The sequence below is a fragment of the Pinus tabuliformis genome, chromosome 2_2 (genome assembly GCF_031772625.1).
Source record: "Pinus tabuliformis cultivar Carrire ecotype Pingquan chromosome 2_2, CPIR1, whole genome shotgun sequence".
In the NCBI taxonomy this organism is placed as follows: Eukaryota; Viridiplantae; Streptophyta; class Pinopsida; order Pinales; family Pinaceae; genus Pinus; species Pinus tabuliformis.
Window position 1 is genome coordinate 469,798,365 of NC_142300.1, and position 21,070 is coordinate 469,819,434.

At 35.7% G+C, this 21,070-nt stretch overlaps 1 protein-coding gene across 1 annotated transcript; it reads left to right on the forward strand.

The window, feature by feature from the left end:
* The first annotated feature begins 801 nt into the window (after positions 1 to 801).
* LOC149193358 (laccase-12-like) lies at positions 802 to 3,398 on the forward strand. The gene is made up of 6 exons (XM_089406598.1): positions 802 to 984; positions 1,287 to 1,438; positions 1,578 to 1,828; positions 1,944 to 2,072; positions 2,167 to 3,108; positions 3,228 to 3,398. The coding sequence occupies exons 1-6, from the start codon at positions 862 to 864 to the stop codon at positions 3,356 to 3,358; spliced, it is 1,728 nt and encodes a 575-aa protein (XP_089262724.1). The 5' UTR covers positions 802 to 861; the 3' UTR covers positions 3,359 to 3,398.
* The last annotated feature ends 17,672 nt before the right edge of the window (positions 3,399 to 21,070 follow it).

Genomic DNA, 21,070 nt, shown 5'->3' on the forward strand with positions numbered 1-21,070 from the left:
CAGAAGAACGTGAAGAAGAGATGAATTTTAATATTTGATACAGACATCAAATTGGATTTGTGATAATCCGTGTTTGAGGATGCAATGACGACTTATGTATGATGAAGCGAGTGAAATTCTATTTCGCTGGAAAAGAACAACGCACCCATTTGAAATTTTCCCTTTTTCTTAACGGATCTTGGTATTCCATATCATTAACCAAAGTCAAAATATTCGAAATCTCAGAAACATTGTACAAATTAATAACACCGTGATCAAATGTTAGGTAGTATTATTCAATCTAAGGTATACATTGTACAATCTAAGGTATACATTTTAAGGTGAGGGCAAATGTTTGGTAATATTATTCTTTCGGAGCATGATTTAATCGTTGGTTGTTGCTTTGCTTGCTTCGCACATGTTGTGCATAAGATATAATTGGGAGAAATGATTAACATTAGCATTTTATGGAATGGAAGGGAACATCGTCTTGACTCCACCGAAAGATATAATGGATTGCAGGTCAGATGATTGATTCCCTGGTGTGCTGTCATTGTTCAACGGCATCTCCAGTGCGGTACACGTCGACCGAAGAGTGTATTTTCATCTTTAATCTGGAGTTGAGGGCCTAAGTTCACCGAGTTTAGCCATGTGTAACGACGACTTTCAGCTTCACCAACTTCTGCCATTTTAGAACGACTTTAACAACTCAAACACTGACAAATCACCAAATTGAACTGAACTGAGTTCAATTGATAATTTACGTGTATAAATACTTGATCTCGGCAATTCTGTGATCCACGCCTATCTTCCTCTTCGACTGTCAATTCCATTCTGTGCAGTTTCAAGTTCAGATCGTTCTGGTGAGTCAATCTATAGGCAATGGAGGCGTTCAATCAACATCTCTCCGCGCAGCCATTTGCAGCCAGATTTGTGGAGATGGTCATATGCCTAACCTTGTTCACTGCTATGGTCTCGGCGAAGCTACACACTCACATATTCGTTGTATGTCTTCCCACCTTCAATATTCTCCATGTAAAATGTATATTATATTTTGGTAGAAAAAGAAGCCATATTGCAGGAGAATTTTCTGGTATTATTTGATTGCTTTATGGATGCACTTCATGGCCGTTCTGTCAATAACATTGATATATCGCAAATTATTCCATAAGAATTACACACTAATTTCTCTTGGAAAATTTTAGTAGTTGCCTCGGTTCATTGAATATTTGTCACATGCACTAGTCATGTCAACTCGTCACTTGTTATACTAATGATGTTTGTGGCTGGTTAATCTCAAAATTCAGCTTCATTCTACACCCGTGAAAAGGCTATGTGGGACACACAATATCATCACTGTGAACGGACAGTTCCCGGGTCCTACGCTGCATGTTAGAAACGGAGACAAACTTAAAGTGAAAGTGCACAACCAGGCGCAATATAACGCGACCATTCACTGGTACGTCTCTAACCCACCGAGTAGTAGATCATATTGATGTTAATGCATCTTAATCTTGGTAATTAATTATCAGAGTACCCTCTTGAATCTCTGGTTTTGCATGCTAAAAGGAATAAATTGTTTATGCTTGTATTTATAGGCATGGAGTGCGCCAATTCCGCACAGGGTGGTCTGATGGACCTGAATTCATAACACAATGCCCCATTCGCCCAGGGAGAAGTTACACATATAAATTCACCATCACTGGTCAAGAGGGGACTCTATGGTGGCATGCACACAGTTCATGGCTTCGAGCTACTGTGTATGGTGCCTTGATCATCTTGCCAAGGCTGGGCACTACTTATCCCTTTGCCTTTACCAGGCCTCATCGCCAGATTCCCATTCTTCTAGGTATACTGCCGCACTATTCTCTGTTTTATGTTCCTCTGTTAGAAATAATAATTGTGCTTCATTTCAATTTAAGTTGTAATGCGATTCAAATATTCGACCCTGTTTGCATTGACAGGAGAATGGTGGAATAGGAATCCTATGGATGTTGTGAATCAAGCAACCCGAACAGGAGCTGCCCCCAACGTTTCAGATGCTTTTACTATAAATGGAGAACCAGGCGACCTATACAAATGTTCTACTTCAGGTACATTTCTGCCTCTACATTAAGGCATCCATTTCCGAATTTAGTAAGCTCGCAAATGAGTGGCCGCTAAAGGAAAACGATCGTTAACTTGCAGATACCTTTACGGTCTCGATGAAAGCTGGGGAAACTAATCTTCTACGTGTTATCAACGCTGTACTCAATACTGACCTATTCTTCTCCATCGCTAGCCATACAATGACGGTTGTGGCTGTGGATGCTTTGTATACAAAACCTTTTCAGACTAATGTTCTAATGCTCGGCCCCGGCCAGACAACAGACATACTTGTCACTGCAAATCAGGCTACGGGTAGATACTACATGGCTGCTCGAGCATATTCCAGTGGGCAAGGAATTCCCTTCGATAACACCACAACCACTGCCATTCTAAAATACGAGGGGAGCTCTACCACGTCAGGTCCAGCGATGCCTAATCTTCCATTCTATAACGACAGCAAGACTGCTACTACCTTCGCTAATGGTCTTAGAAGCTTGGCCTCACGCGACCACCCAGTCTTCGTTCCTCAGAGTGTGGAGGAGAATCTTTTCTACACCATCGGTTTGGGGTTGATCAAATGCCCAGGGCAGTCTTGTGGAGGTCCCAACGGATCAAGATTTGCAGCAAGTGTGAATAACGTATCATTTGTCCTGCCAACCACTTCAATCCTTCAAGCTCAGCATTTTGGCATTAAAGGAGTATTCTCCGCGGACTTCCCCGATAACCCTTCCGTGGGATTTGATTATACCGCACAGAACATCAGCAGAGGCCTCTGGTCCCCTGTGAAAGCCACAAGAGTGAAAGTTCTTAAATATAACTCGACGGTGCAAGTAATTCTTCAAGGAACGAATATATTTGCGGGTGAAAGCCATCCTATCCATCTCCATGGTTATGACTTCTACATAGTGGGAGCAGGATTTGCCAATTATAATCCACAAACCGATCCTCAGAAGTTCAACCTGGTGGATCCTCCTATGCGCAACACTGTGAACGTTCCAGTCAATGGCTGGGCTGCAATAAGATTCGTGGCTGACAATCCTGGTGAGCATTTAATTTGTTTCACAGCATTCCACTTTCCTTCCGTACTGGTGTCGTCTCTGAATTATGGATCATACTTTGCGCATAGTGGTAATTATGGTGATCATTACTTATTAATGCAGGTGCTTGGGTGATGCACTGCCACTTGGACGTGCACATAACATGGGGGCTGGCCATGGTGTTTGTGGTTAACAATGGACCTGACGCTCTTTTGAGTCTCGAGTCACCTCCTAGAGATCTTCCGCTGTGCTGAGGAAAACTGCCATCCATACCAATCGATTATAAAGATAGATACCGACCTCTAATCTTTTTGCATCTCATAATTCTAATTCTTCATTGTTACGATGATATTCGGATCCCCCGATTGTTATGGGACAGTTCGGGGCCATTGTTTGTATCACATTCAGGCGCAAATCGTGGAATTTTTTTTCTATAAAGCTGTTACACAAGTATAATGTCTAAATAATGAAAATATTCTGATGTAGAAAAATAAATATAGTTAACAAAGCACCAACTTATGTAAACAAGTATTCTAACGGAGAAAAATAAATAATAAAAATATTCTGATGTAGAAAATAAATAAATAAATATAGTGAACAAAGCACCAACTTATATGTCGAACGAGTTTGGGTGCAGGTAAATCATTCCCTTTTACGTAGCTTGAACTAGTTTTTATTAATACGTTCCCGATCCTTAATATTTTAAAAAATGGGTTTTTATTAATACGTCCCTGATACTTAATATTTTAAAAAATAAAATAATAATAATAATAATATTAAATAATGAAATTCTAATGATAATAATAATTGTTAGATATTTCAGCAAAATCATATAGAGAGTCATTTGTCGACGCGTTTCGAACCAATTAGTGTGGTTCATCGTCACGACAAGTTGAGGAACAAATTTGAGCGATCAGTTAAATAGAGTATGCAAGTCCTTCAACGTCTATATGAACAGGCAACGGTTAAAAAATCCTTTAACGATTATAATATATAAACATAAATATATATATAAATATAAATTTATTATTTTTATGATTTTAGTTATTATTATTATTAATTAATTAATTATTTATTTATTTACACTAATATTATTGTATTATATTAACCTCAAGCTAATATTACTATATTAATTTTAAATTAACATTTTTGAATATTATTATCAATAATAGATTAGGGTAATTTATATTTCATTTTTATATTCTATTATTATTATTAATTTTTATTTATTTATTTATTATTATTATTATTAATTATTATTTTTATTTTTATATCAAATTATTAAATTGTTGTCATTAATAATAATATTATTGTATTAACCTTTACTAATATTGTAAGATTAACTCCAAGCTAATATTATAATGTTAATTTCCAATTAATATTAATAATATTAGTCTCAGGTAAAATTATTATTATTTTAATTTTTAATTTTTAATTTATTATTATTATTATTATTATTTTAATATATGAGTGAAATGAATAAAATTGCAATAGTTAATTATTAATAATCCAGGTCTAGGGTGAATAATTAAAAGGGTGATATTACTATTACTAAACCAATGATATCAAGAGAAAACAACGACCAACTAAACAAACAGAGAGGGGTCACGCGAAGAAGAGGCTAAGGTAAAAGGGCTGGGATCCAACACCTACTAATCTTCCAGCCGTCATCCCTATTGAGATTCAAAGGTCTTTTCTCGATCTCAAGGGCTTCCCTCAATTTACGATGGTGAAATTGCGCCACTCTTGCGATAACTTGAGCCTCTTCGATACAGACTTGATGTTTAGTTTTCTTGGCATGCTCAGCAAGGGCTGAGACAAGTCTGCTGCATGCTCATTGATGCTTTGATTAATTGAGCGACCAGTTTCACCAATGTATGGGGCCCCGCAGGAACAGGGAATGACATAGAACCCTTTCATGTCTTTAGGGTCGACAAGATCTTTAATAGATCTCAGCGAGCTACGGATGGTGTTAAGAGGTCTAAAGGTCGAGGGGATATTATGCCTCTTAAGAATCCTGGCGATCCTATCAGTGGTTCCTTGGATGTAGGGGAGGTGTACACCAAGGATCCGGTCTTTAGGATCTTTTTGGACAGAGGGCTCCTTCCGGGCCTTGAGGAAGGCTTTTTGACCTAGGTGTCTACTGTAACCATTTTTAACGAAGACATCCAGGAGATGAGCCTTCTCCTTCGCTAAGTTTTTCTCATCAGATATTCTTAATGCACGAGTAGCCAGCGTGTTGAGAACGCCTAACTTCTGAGCAGGGAAATGATGAGAGCTGGCATGGAGATATTGGTCGGTGTGAGTCTTTTTTCGAAAGACTTGGTGGGAGAAGGAACCATCAATATTCTTTGAGATGAGAACATCCAGGAAGGGAAGGCAACCGTTGACTTCCTTTTCCATAGTGAACTTAATGGCGGAGGATTGTTCATTGAGATGACGGAAGAAGAGATCCAACTCATCATGACCATGAGACCAAACGACACCAGTGTCATCTACAAACCTCTTCCAAAGCTTTGGCAAGAGACGGGCTGAGGACAAAGCTCTAGACTCGAAATCTTCCATAAAAAGATTTGCGACGACTGGGGATAGGGGGGAGCCCATGGCCACCCCACAAGTTTGCTCATAGAACTCTCCTTCGAAGCTAAAGAAGGTGGAAGTAAGACATAACTCAACTAACCGAGCGGTATCAGGGTCAGTGAGCCTATTGATAACTTCCATGGCCTCATTGATGGGAACACAAGTATAAAGGGAGACTACGTCGAAACTCACTAGAATATCATCGGGGTCAAGCTTCACCTTCTTAAGATCATCAACAAATGACGCAGAGTCTTTTACGAAGGACTCTATGCAACCAACCAATGGTCTAAGCTTTAAGGAAAGGAATTTTGCAAGAAGGTAAGTAGGACCACCAATGGTATTGACAATAGGTCTTAAGGGAAGCCCTTCTTTGTGGATCTTTGGAAGGCCATAGATCCTAGGGGTGATGGGGTTGCTTTCTATGAGCCTCTGGGAAAAAGAATCAGTAAAATTACAGGACTTGATAGCAAGAGAAACTGCCTTTGAAACCTTCTTTAAAAGATTCCTGGACAATTTTTTGTAACTTCCACTATTGTTAAGATGATCCAACATCTTGGATTGGTAATCATCCTTGTTAAGGATCTGCCCCACCTTTATCGGCTTTTAGGACAACAATAATGGGATTTTGGTTTAAGGTTTTTAGAACCTCAAATAATAATATTGTCATTGTAATAATAATTCTTTATCATGAATAATAAATACAAATGAAACTTTCCGTTTAAGTAAATCACATTAATGAGGTTATTCTGGTTTTTATTAATACATTCTTGATCCTTAACCTATCAGAGCTAAGGAATTTAAAAAGACAAAGCAAAACGTGTAATTGTCAATCGTAGCACGTCCAATTTGTTCCGCGCGAAGGAATAGCCAAAATCTCTGGATCACTGGTTGGGCCGGACGTCATTCTGTTTCCGATCACCGGGTGCAGGGTTAAGTAAATCATTCCATTTTTATATTGCTGGAAGCTATTTCAGTCGCTTTTATCAACACAATTTCATGATATTAACATTCGCGTAGTAATTTGCAACATTTTCGTCCATAAAATGTTGGTTTCTTCTGCAGATTTTTGGTTGGTTAAATCTGATAAAGAGAATGAACAGAGAAAATTTGGAGCAAATATTGTATTTCTCAATAGCATTAATTAGTTAAATAAAATTACATAGAAAGCATCAACAGTAAATGAGTGGAGTGAAATGTGATACCAAGGAGATAATGGAATTGAATATGTTAACACGGAGATAATGGAATTGAATATGTTAACACTTAGTAAACCGCCATATTAATATCTCAACAAAATCTGATCACATTTTTTCAAAAATCAGTTTGCTGTTGTCAAATTGTGGAATTTAGAATACCCAAAACAATTTTGACAATCCATTTATTTAATCACTAAAAATTTTAAATTGTGGAATCTAGAATACCCAAAACAATTTTGACAATCCATTTATTTAATCACTAAAAATTTAAAATTGTGGAATCTACAATACCCAAAACAATTTTGACAATCCATTTATTTAATCACTAAAAATTTAAAATTTTGTAATCCAAAAATTGTCAGAATCAGGCTAAAAGATATATTCAAAAAGAAATTATATCTAGGTAAACAACAACATTAACATCTAGTGGTATTGTCATTTACATATTAAATTTGATCATTTTAAATAACAGATTAGTAAATTAAATTTGGTATACATTAAATTTGATAATTTTAAATAATTGCTTAGTAATCATTTTGGGATTCAACTGCATTAAGTAAGTCATTCACGTATGACCATTTCCATTTCCATGAGAGGTAGTCGTAACTGACTAATTTCTCATGATTTTTGAATAGTTCACTTAGCACGACGCAATGCTCACAGGGTGAAGAAGTGAGCATCACCCGACACAATGAGTGCTAAGTGAACTATTCAAAAATCATGAGAAATTAGTCAATTACAACTGACTACCTCTCATGCAAATGGTCATACGTGAATAAAAAAGTGGAATCCCAAAATGATATCTAACATAATGTACTGCGTAAATCCCCATACTTAAACTGCTTAGTAAATTAAATTTGATAATTTTAAATGACTCACTAGTAAATTAAATTTGGTAATTTTAAATATCGGGTTGGTAAATTAAATTTGATAATTTTAAATAACACTTTAGTGATCTATAATGAGGGTAAAGACACACTTTTTAAAGTTATTTCAAAATATAATTAAAAAATGATTTTTCAAATCATAATGAGTTATATATATATATATATATATATATATATATATATATATATATATATATATATATATATATATATCCATTTTAATTATGGATATATATATAGTAGAATAATTTTTATACAACTTTAGTATGCTCAAATGTGAAAATATAAGTTTTTTTCTTTATTTCCTTTTACTTACTTTATTCATATGGACATTGAAATATCTGATTTATGGTTAAGAGAGAGTGTGTGTGTGTAAAATATGTATCTTCATTTTTGTTTTTGTAGTGTAGTCAATATTTTTTATTTAAACAATTTTTTAACGGACACGTATCAACTCAAGGTTGAGCATGGACATACTTACACATATCCTCCTGTCAACTCAATAATTAAATATTTGTTATCTTTTTATTATAAATAAAAATAAATAAATAATTTTATTTAATTAAAATAAAATTATTATTTATAATAAACTTGAAAATTCATGACAAATATTACTCATTAATTATTATTTATTAATATCATGTAATTATTAAAAAAATTCTTTTAGTAAAGAGTAGAAAACTTACCCTTTATATGGGGTATTAGAACTGAGAAAGGGTGGCTGTCATGCTATTGCCATCCTACTTGGTCACATGATGGGGGATGTGGCAACTTTCCCCCATAATGGTTCCATTTATGGCATCCACGAGCGACATGGTGAAATCCAAATGCCCAACACATGGAGCAATTCATTTCTTTTTGCGAACTTTTACTAGTCTCCATGAATTGTCATGAGAAACCCACGCAAACTTGTCCACCCTATGTTACAATTCATTATCTACCTTCCTTCCTTATTAATGGCACAAGGATAACTAAGATGATTTTCATTCAAAATTCTCATTCTTAGTATTGTTGTTATAAAATGCATGTTTGAAAGATGCGAAAGTAATTCAAAGTTTCAAATAGAAATTTAGGTTCAGTGTGAGTGAAATTATCACCTTAATCATTGAAAAATCAATATGATATACTAGGACAAGTTTATTGCAAACAAATTTAGTTAATCTCATTGGAATAATGAATAAAAAATGTCAACCATTAATGAGGTAGGAGGGTGAAACATGTGTTGGTGCACATGTGTGACTAAGAGTTCAGAGTTAATCCAATAAAACACCCTTCTACACTGATAATTTTCAACATTTGCGAGCAACTGAGGTCTCACCCAAGATATGCTGATGGATTTGCAAGAACCTTTGATCTTGTTTTAGAAGAAAATGGGAAACATAAATGACTTTGGGTCCAAAAAACCCACCTCGAGCTATGGTATTCGCCATCCATCGTAGATATAACCATTCAAAAGGGATTACGTTAAAAAACCTTCGTAGTGCACGATGGAACATTCCCAATGAACTACTATGCACATAGATTAAATGTGGAAATATTACATAATGAGTGAAGTAACCATTTGATGTGAGTTCAATATACAAGCACAAAGATAACTTTGACACATAATAGGGGAACATAGTTTCATTTATACATTGATACTATTATTGACATTTTGCCTCAACTACAAAATATCAACACAAGACATTCACCAAAAGATCTGCAAAGACTCTGTAATTCTTTCATTTATCCAACTATTTGTACAAAATTCATATATGGTAGAACCATGAAAAAAAGACACAAAACCTCATAATTATTCATATTAACAACAAATATGAGTGATACAAATTACAAAGGGGTATCATACACCTCAATGGGAGAAATAAAACCATCATAGTTCATGTCATATTAACTAGCCCAACCCTAGTGCAATTAGCAGAGTGAGTATTCAGAAAGGTATCAAGGAGAACAAGCATTAAGAAGAACAACATCAAGCCAACCAAATGTATCTAAAGAAAAACTATCAAGATAATAGAATAGAAGCAACAACAACTCTTTATCTGACTTGATCTCCAACATCGCACTCCTAAGAATCTTTGGCCAAATCACCTAACGAGATCACCCTAATGAGTTGTCCATTCTTGTGTGAAATCATAATGGATTTCTTGACCATAATGGGTTGAATTGCAACCAACTTCTCACCCTCAACTAACTAACCCATACTGCTACAGAATGCAATGTTAGCAACCACATCTTTTTATTATGTCACTGTATTTGTTGTTTCCTATGCACATCTGTGTGGTATGCCTATATGATTCTATGTTTCATGCAATGTCCACCAACCTATGTTGTGCATGGTATCCCTCTTTTCCTCCTTACTACACAGTTTCCCTATATTTAGCCAAAATTAAAAAAAAAACCCTCTTTTTCACCTCGGCCTCAACAACCCCCCTACATTATTTATCTCTCACCCTTAAGCCACTCTCGTCTATTTGTGTACGAAGCGATGGGAGTACCTCTATTGTTTTCTTCAAAAATTGCTCAATTTTTATTTTTTGGCTACCGACACTGTAGTTTTTGCTTCTTCTACCCTACTAATAATATCCCTTTCTACCTAAACAAACATAGGAAGAGTCAAGAATAATGGTTCTTTTTCAACAACTACCTAATGTGCTATGGTCTGTGTTGCAACAATGTCAACAGTGAGTTTCTTTGCTTCATCTTACAAATGTACAACCTTTTGGGAAATTTGTCAGTGTTATTCTTTCCACTAGTTGATTTACTTTCCCACCATCACACTTTCTACCATCACACTTTCATGTCAACAACCTTTCATTTAGAGTCATCGATCTGGAACATATTTGACCTTTAGTAACTTTGATGTTATTTTCAATAAATGTACATGGTGTCCAATCCACATGGGTATCAAATGTTTTTTTGGTGCCTTGTCTTGCATTGTTCTAACTCCCATTTTTGTTGCCAATTACCAGCTATATTCCACCTTTCTAGTCATTTATGGTATAGGGAGCTCTATTCAGTTACCCGATCACATGATGCTCTCAATATGATGTGTCTTACATATCGACCACAACATGAAAGATCTATCTTGTTATACTTCAAACATTTTTATCCATGGTTTCATTCTTCTCAACTTCTTCCTGCAAGCACAAATAAAATATATATATTTTTAGAAACAATTCAGTTTTTGGAGGTGGGTCAATTGTCTCTATAAAACTCCAGCCAACTCCTATTAATAATTCCCTTGGACGGTTCCCCATTTAGTTTCTCTAGTTTGACAACCCATGCATTTACGACATACTTAATAATATATGGTCCCAACCAATCCATTTTAAATTTAACAGGGTACTTCAAAAACTTATTATCATATAGTGGCTTGAGATCACTAGTCTATATTTGTTTCTACTTAACACGATGATCATAGCATGACTTTTCCATAGTTTTCTACATGTTTTGGTCGAACGCTGCTATGAATGTATCTTCTTCAACCTGTAATAATTGTATGAGTCTTCAATCCACTACACTTGATTCTATTAACTTTGTTACAACAACATCAAAAGGAATAAGGACTATGAATTCCATGGGCATTACTTCCTCTTACCCATATACTAATTGAAACATTGTCTCGCCTATAATTTGCTTCAACGTAGTTCAATATGCCCAAACTACCATGGGAATGCTCAAGTTTTAGTCATGCCTATTCACACTATAGACCTTTTCTAGTGTGTTTTCTATAATTTTATTGACGGCCACCACCATGTCATTCTCCTGTGGATGATATGGTGTTATTTTTTGATGGTGCACCTAGAACTCTTCCATTAATGCTTCAATGGTTCTATTCAGAAAGTGATTTCGCCAGTCACTTATTAAAATTATGGGACATCCAAAACAGGTGAAGATTTTCAAATAAAAAATTACTTGCACTCTTCACACTACATTCTTTGATAGGCACTATCTCATCCCATTGGGTTAGACAATCCATCGTGCTTATAATATATTGTAATCCACTCCTTCTCACTGTAGGGTTAATTGGGACAATGAAATCCATTGCCCACTTGTCAAATGATTTATCATCACATATGGATGTAGTAATAGTTCATCCCAACGTGATGTTTTTCAAACTCTTTGACAAAGATCACAACTACAACATAACTCTTATGTGTCTAGGTGAACTGTCAGCCACCCAATATCTACATGAAAAATATTTTGTGTTGAAGTTTTCCCTACATAGTGGCTACAATTAACCCTTCATGTGCCTCCATCAAGATATTTGGTATTTCATGTTCTAATATTCAATGATAGACTATACTATACACACACAACCTATACAGAAAACCTGCAATTAGCTAGTAATATACTACCTTAAATACCAATTGTTTCTTCTGTGTGACCATACAACCTTGTGGTGTTGTTCCCATGCTAAGGAAGTGAACGATCTCTACAAAAATATTTTCTACCATCTTGATGATGAATAATTGTGTATCAAGTAATCTATCTCCCACATTCCTGACATATTCACCAAAAAATATCCTAGATAACTTGTATGGCCTTGCCTTTAACGTACCTAGATTGAATATTACCTCAAAGTTGTATTCCTAGAATGAAAACATCTATCTGCATAATCTCCCCCTACTTGAAGCTCAATTGTTGACGGGGTATTGAAATGCATAATGGTTGGTGTATAACTTGAAATGTGATCCCAACAGGTAGTGTCTAAACTTCTATAGAACATACACCTTTTCTAGTCCTTCTGACTCCATTGTTGTGTAATTTCTCTCCATCGATGAAAAATTTATGTTGGAAGAAGATATTGAATAATCCATCCTGGCCTCTCCTACCTATGTCGGTAATTCCCCCATTACAATTGATGATGCATCCACACGTATATGAAATTCTTTGTTGAATACTAGAATTACCATAGTTACTAGTTTCTCTTTTAATGTGTCTAGTGCTTACTATCACTCTTTAGTCCATTGGAACTCCACATCCTTCTTCATTAACTTTTCTAGTGGCATGTAAATTTGTGTGTAACCATGCATACACTGTTGAAAATGGAAACAAGAAAATCCTGATTTAATTTTACCTTAAATTAAATTAGAAGAAAATTGTAATTCCACATCACAAGACAACAAGAATGGTTAACTAAGTTAGTTTCATTTAGTTGGCTTAGTTAACTCAATTTTTGGGACTAACTTGTGTCATGTAGAGTGGTTCCTAAATTTTAGGAGCCTAGTGTGAGTTTAATTTGAGTTGTAATAATTTAATTCAATTAAATTGAGTTAATGTTAGGTAAACTAGTTCCAACTATTGGAGGAACTAGTTGGAGGTCTAATAGTGGGGTGCAACTTTGTGTGTTCAACTAGTTAACTGATAAATCATCCATAATTAACTCATGCATGCATGAAATTTGATTTACCAAGTTGAGATTAGCGTTCAAGGGCAGTGTACTATCAATTGTATAATTTTACAAGTTGTATAGGTGGTGCATGAAGTCAATGAAGGGCCTATAGGGATTGCACAATTCAAGATGGGGATTTCCCTAATTCATAGGGGGTTAATTCCCAAGGAAACAACACAAGTAAATAGGAGCTTGGAAGTTAGCAGAATTAGTTAAGTATTGACCAGGTGCAGCTTGTGAAGTAGTGAGATAGATTATACTTGTGCAGAGATTGTGTAGGCCTGAATAATCATTATATTTCTTCTCTATTTTTATAATCTAATGCAATATATAGATAGGATGGGGTTTTGAGCAACAATATTTCCCCTTATATAAATATCTCAACATATGTGATTGAATCTTCTCTCATGTTTATGTTGTGATTTCGTGATCGATTAATTGTTTCTGCTAATGAGTAGAGTAGATTCAAGTCTTTTATTTTCATATATTACATAAGTAGTTTGAATATACAAGGAATTCTACATGGTATCGAAGTAGGTATTGCAATATAAGAGAAGAAAATTTGAAGTTTGTGTAGAAGGTTCGAATTACAAGATTAGTTTTACAGGTTTTGTTTGGGACTGAGAAGATGACTTCCATTGGACTTGGGCTCAAGTATGCTCTGGAAGGAACCACAAATTGTTTGGCATGGAAGATCTATGGAGGAAATATTAGATGATAAAGGGCTAATATATTACATCAAGATAAATGTAGTTAAACCCCTAGTAGTTGATGCCTAGGATCTCGCTCAGTGGAAGAAGGGTGTGGCTAAAATGAGGAGGATGATATTGGATGGAGTTCGAGATCATATTGTCTCAAATATCCATGGGAAAGAAACTCCATTCGCAATGTGGAAAAAACTGATAGACTAATTTAAGAACAACAATGACCACATGAATATTTCAAAGAAGGACAATATTTATAGCATTAAGATGCAAAAGAATGACATAATTCCGCAATACCTGAGCAAGTTAACATAGTGTAATGATGAACTTGGCAGGGTCGGTGTGACTGTTCCTGAAGAAGATTTGGTAGCTCTATCTCTATTGGGTCTTCCCAAGAGCTAGAAAAATGATCAATATTCTATGAATGTTAGAGACAAACTATCGAGTTGGGAGTGGTTATGGTTTGATCTAGTGCAGGAAGAAATCAGGAGGGACAACTAAGATGGGACCTCATCCAAAGAAGAGGAAGAGGACCTTGCATTAGTCAGAAAAGGAAAGAAATCCAAGTGAAATAAGTCCCAAGGAGAGGAGGGAAAGAAGAAAGAATTTTCCAACATCAAGTGCTTTCACTATCATGAATTCGGGCATTATGCCACCAAATGTCTACATAAGAAGGCAAGAAAGAAAGAGCCTACAATAGTAGTAGTAGGTGAAGCTCTAGCTTCACAATTCAAGTTTTATTTTACTCTCATTGCATGCACTAAATCATTGTAATGGAAAGAATGTGGTATCTCGACAGTGGTGCCTCATTCTATATGGCGGGGAATAGAGATATCTTCAGTGACTTGGAGGGGAAAGACCTTAAGAAAAAGATTGAGTTTGGAGATGACGTGAGGTTTCGTGTGACTAGTATTGGTATAATTACTTTTTAGAGGGATTTTGGCTCCCATCTCAGTTTCAAGGATTTGACTATTGTTCCGAGTCTAAAGAAGAATCTTGTTTCCGTCACAGTATTGGAAGATTGTGGCTACGTTGTGATATTTAGAAAATGAAAGGTTTTCCTTAGACACATTGCCATGGGAAAAGTGAAGCAGATCAGTGTGGGAGTCAAGAACCCATATTCCCTTGATGTCGAAGATGCATGAATGTCTTTAAGGAGCAAGGAAAATGTTAGAGACTTGGTGGTTGAGAGGGAGCATAATTTACCTCTCAAAATTTAGCCTCAAAATGAGCCTCAACAAGTTGTGGAGAAGCCACAACTAGAGAATAATAAAGGAGAAATATTGGAAACAACACTCAAGAAGAGACCTCTGGTAGGGGTAAACTTCGAGCTAAGTGAGAAGAGAGAGAACATCCATCCATACCTTCATGTGTGAGGTGGGACAATGTGAAGCAATAGTCCCAAGAGTTGCAGAAATTTGGGTAGGGTCCATTGACATGTTTTTGTCTCATGGATCATTACTTTGCTATGGGGGGCCACAATATTCAGTAGAAGGAGGATCAAGTTAGTCAAATATTGAGGAGTGCATAACAGTTTTGATAACAGTGAGGGAGGCTCAGTAGTAGAGTCAAGAACAACACAGTTTTCCTGGTAGACAGTTGCAGATTGATTCAATGATTATTATTTCATTTTTTTATGCTCTTCATTTGTAGATGTTGTAGTAGCAACAACAACAATAAGAAGTGTTGCATGCAATACTTTCTAAATGTTCTAGATTGAGGTAGATGTAAATCCATTTCTCGTTGAGGGTGAGTTTTTAAAATTACAAGAAGAAAACCTTGATTTAATTTTTCCTTGAATTAAATTAGGAGAAAATTATAATTCCACATCAAAAGACAACAAGAATGAGTTAACTAAGTTAGTTTCAATTAGTTGGCTCAGATAATTGAGTTGAGGGCCTAACTTGAGTCATGTAGAGTGGTTCCTAAATTGTAGGAGCCTAGATTGATTTTAATTTGAGTTGCAATAATTTAATTCCGTTAAACTGAGTTAATGTCAATTAAACTAGTTCCAATTGTTGGAGGAACTAGTAGGAGGTCTAGCAGTGGGGTGCAACTTCATATGTTGAACCAGTTAACTCATAAATCAGCCATAATTAACTCATGCATGCATGAAATTCAAGTTACTTAGTTGAGATTGGATCTCAAGGGTAGTGTACTCTCAGTTGTATAATTTTTTCAGTTGTACAGGTGGTGCATGTAGTCAGAGAAGGACCTATAGGTATTTTGCAGTTTAGGATGGGGATTTCCCTAATTAATAGGGGGCTAATTCACAAGGAAAATACACAAGGTAATAGGAGCTTGGTAGTCAAAAGAATTGGTTAATGATTGACAAGAGGTGCCTTGCCAAGCAATGAGATAGCTTATACTTGTGGAGATATTGTTTAGGCTTGAACAAGCATTGTATCTCTTCTTGATTTTTCTGATCTAATGCACTATACATATAGGAAGGGGTTTTGAGCATAAAGATTTCCCCTTAGATAAATATTTAAGCATATGTGGTTGAATCTTGTCTCATGTTTATGTTGTGATTTCTCGATCGATTAATTGTTTCCACTAATGAGTAGAGTAGATTCAAGTCTTTTTTTTTGCATATTACATAAGTAGTTAGAATCTACAAGGAATTTCTACATGGTATCAGAGCATGAATCATAGTAGAAGAGAATAAAATTTGAAGTTTGTGTAGGAGGTTTGAATTACAAGATCATTGTCGCAGGTTTTCTCGAGGACTAAGAATATGAATTCCACCACACTCAGGCTCGAGTGTGCCCTGGAAGGAACCAAAAATTTTGTGGCATCGAAGATCCATATGGACACGATATTAACTTATAACGGGTTACAAGATTACATCAAGAAAGATGTAGTTAACCCCCCAACAGCTGATGCCAGAGATTTCACTCAGTGGAAGAAGGATGTGGTTAAAGTGAGGGGGATCATATTCGAGGGAGTTTGAGATCATATTGTGTCGAATCTCCATGGGAAAGAAACTCCATTAGAAATGTGGAAAAACTGACTGACTTTTTTAAGAACAATAGTGACCATAGGAAGTTGTCACAGAAGGAAAAGCTTCTTAGCATCAAGATGTAGTAGAATGGCACAATTCAATAGTACCTAAGTAAGTTTAGATAGTGTTGTGATGAACTTGGCAGGGTTGGTGTGATTCTCCCTAAAGAAGATTTGGTAGCTCTATCTCTATTGGGTATTCCGAAGAGCTGGAACAATTATTAGGATTCCGTGAATGGTATAGAAAATCTACCAAGTTAGGACTGGTTATGGCCTGATATAGTGCAAGAAGAAATAAGTTGGGACAAACGAGATGGGACCTCATCCAAACAAGAGGAAGAGGACCTTGCATTAGTCAGAAAAGGAAATAAATCCAAGGGGAAGAAGCCCCAAGGCAAAGAGGAAAAGAAGAAAGTATTGTCCAACATCAAGCACTTTGATTGTCACAAATTCATGCATCATGCCATGAAATGTCCATAGAAGAAGGAAAGAAAGAAGGAGCCTACAGTAGCAGTAACAGGTGAATCTCTAGCTTCACAATTAGAGCTTTATTTTACTCTCTTTTCATGCATGGAAAACACTCTAATGGGAAGAATATGGTATCTTGACAATGGTGCCTCGTTCCATATGATAGGGAATAGAGATCTCTTTAGTGACTTGGAGGAGAAAGGCCTCAAGCAAAACATTGAGTTTGGAGATGATGAGAGGTATAGCGTAACCTGAATCGGTACAATTACTTTTTAGAGGGATTGTATCTCCCCTCTCAGACTCAAGGTTGTGATACTTTTTTCGGGTCTAAAGAAGAACCTATTGCCGTTGTGGTATTGTAAGACTGTGGCTACACTGTGACGTTTAGGAAAGGAAATGTTTTCCTTAGACACATCGCCATAGGACAAGTGAAGCAGATCGGTGTGTGAGTCAAGAAATTGTATGCACTTGAGGTTGAAGATGTATTCAGAGCCTTAAGGAGAAAGGAAAATGTTAGGGACTTGGTGGCTGAGAGGGAGAATAATTTACCTCTCAAAATGGAGCCCCATAAGCAGCCTCAGGAAGTTGTGTAGCAACCACAATTGGAGAAGTAGAAAGGAGACATATTGGAAACATTCACTTAAGGAGAGACCTCTAGTAGGGGGGAATTTCGACCTAAGTGGGTAGAGGGAGCACATGTATCCATACCTTCAGGTGTGAGGTTGGGTAATGTGAAGCAATAGTCCCAAGAGTTGTACACATTTGGGCAGGGTCCATTGAGGTGTTTTATCTCATAGATCATTACCTTTCTATAGCGGTCCATAATATTCAGTAATAGGAGGATCAATATCAGTCAAATATCGAGGAGTGCAAAGAAATGTTGACAACAAAGCAGGAGGCTCAGTAGCAGAGTCAACAACAACATAGTTTTCCCAATGGATAGTTGTAGATTGATTTGGTGATTATTTTTATTTATTTTTTTGATGCTCTTTAGTTGTAGATGTTGCAGTAGAAAAAACAAAAATAAGAAGTGTTGCATTCAATACATTCAAAAGGTGTTGGATCAGGGTATATGTGAATCTATTTCTTGTTGGGAGGGAGTGTTGAAAATGGAAGCAAGAAAATCCCGATTTAATTTTTCCTTGAATTAAATTAGGAGAAAATTGTAATTCCACATCAAGACAACAATAATGAGTTAGCTAAGTTAGTTTCACTTATTTGGCTCATTTAATTGAGTTGAGAGCCTAACTTGAGTCATGTAGAGTGGTTCCTAAATTTTAGGAGCCTAGGTTGAGTTTAATTTGAGTTGTAATAATTTAATTAAGTTAAACTGAGTTAATGTTAGTTAAACTAGTTCCAACTGTTGGAGGAACTAGTAGGAGGTCTAGCAGTGGGGTGCAGCTTCATGTGTTCAACTAGTTAACTGATAAATTAACCATAATTAACTCATGCATGCATGAAATTCGAGTTACTCAGTTGAGATTAGAGTTCAAGGGTAGTGTACTATCAATTGTATAATTTTCCAAGTTGTACAGGTGGTGCATGTAGTCAAAGAAGGGCCTATAGGGATTGCACAATTCAAGATGGGGATTTCCCTAATTCATAGGGGGATAATTCCTAAGGAAACGTCACAAGGAAATAGGAGCTTCAAAGGCAACATAATGGGTGAAGTATTGACCAGAGGAAACTTGTGAAGAAGTGAGATAGATTATACTTGTTGAGAGATTGTTCATGCTTGAACAAGCATTGTATTTCTTTTTAATTTTTTTGATCTAATAAAATACACAGATAGGAAGGGGTTTTGAACAACAATCATTCCCCTTCTAAATATTTGACCATATGTGATTGAATCTTGTCTAATGTTTATGTTGTGATTTCTCGAGAAATTAATTATTTCCACTGATGAGTAGAGTAGATTCAAGTATTTTATGTTCACATATTACATAATCAATTTGAATCTACAAGTAAATTCTACATAGACCTTGTGCAGTACTTAGTGTGCCTAAATTTAGTGTGTAATTGTTGAATTGAAGTATGAGGTGGAATATTTAAAATCACTGCAATTTTCAATAGATCCACCAACAATCCTTGCTTGCATTAGATTTGTCCTAGTAGAATCTCCACTGGTGAACAAAAAATTCATTTCCTTAAATTTAAGGAAATTTGGAGCTCTTTGCACCTATCTATCATAAGTCACAACACCTCGATGTGTTTCTTTAGTAGACTAAAAATGGTCCAATCATCTAAATAAACCTCCAAACGTTCATGTATCAATTCCTTAAATGCTATTACAACCACTTGAGTGAATATTGTTGGTGAAATCTTCAATCCAGAAGGAATGAAAATATATTGAAATGATCCCAACTCAGTGGAAAATGTCATCTTGTGGTAGTCCTCCTTAGTGATTTTATTTTGGTGATATCCAAAGAAACTATCTATGAAGGAGTAAGCCTCTTGTCCACTGAAATTTTCCAAAACCTCATCTATGAAAGGCATAGGGAAGGGTCATGAACAAAGACATTGTTCAACTTTGTCAAATCCATGCATATAAAAATATCTCTTGTTTTATTATATTGTATGACAAACAAACTCTTTGATAGGTGCTATTATGCCATCCTTCAACATTATGTTGAAATTTTCCTTGACTTTCTACTTAAATATCATATTTAGTTAAGATGGTCTCTATCACGCTATGTTGGCATCTAATTTCAAGGGAATATTTTTCCAACAGTTTCGTCAGCACAATAATCAATAATTACCACAAACTTCAGTTTGTCCTTCATGGTGATGTTCAACTTACATGTAATAATTGGCTTAGTATAATCCAAAAAAGTGGATTCCAATAGTGGTCCAAATACTTGACGATCTCTCTCAAACTCCTGAATGTGTAGATCCCTAGCATCCTCATCATCACAAATTTCGTCTGCCACAATATAACAATCCAACTTCTTTGTAGTTCTGAAATTTCAATGAAATGTGTAAAGTGCTATGTCCTTTTGTGCATTCCTTTATCCTAGTGAAAATATATTTATTTCATGTTGTGTAATGCTTCATCTATTGATGGTTTGTTATAATCAAACTAAAAGCTTAATAGTTCAATACGCCCAAACTACCATGGGAATGCTCAAGTTCTAGTCATCCATGTTCACACTAAAGACTTTTGCCAATGTGTTTTCTTAAATTTTATTGATGACCACCACTATGGCATTCTCCTGTAAATGATATGGAGATAATTTATGATGGTGCACCTAGAACTCTTCCATTAATGTTTCGATGGTTCTTTTCAGAAAGTGAGTTCCCCAATCAATAATTAAAATTTTGGGATAGCCAAAACAAGCGAACAATTTCAAATAAAATAATACTTGCAATCTTCACATTACAATCTTTGATAGGCACTGCCTCATCCCATTAGGTTAGATAATCCATCGTGGTTATAATATACTGTGCTCCACTCCTTTTCACTATATGGTTGATTGGGCCAATGAAATCCATGCCCACTTGTCAAATGATTGTAGCGTCACCTATGGACATAGTAATCTTTCATCTTTACATGATATTTGTCCCTCTGACAAACATCACAACTACAACATATCTCTTGCGCATCTGGGTGAACTGTTGGCCACCAAATATATACACGCAAACTATTTTGTGTTGTAGCTTTTCCTACATAGTGGCCGTTAGGGGAATTTTGATGTCTAAAATGGGCCTCCAAAGGAAATTATAAAATAATAAT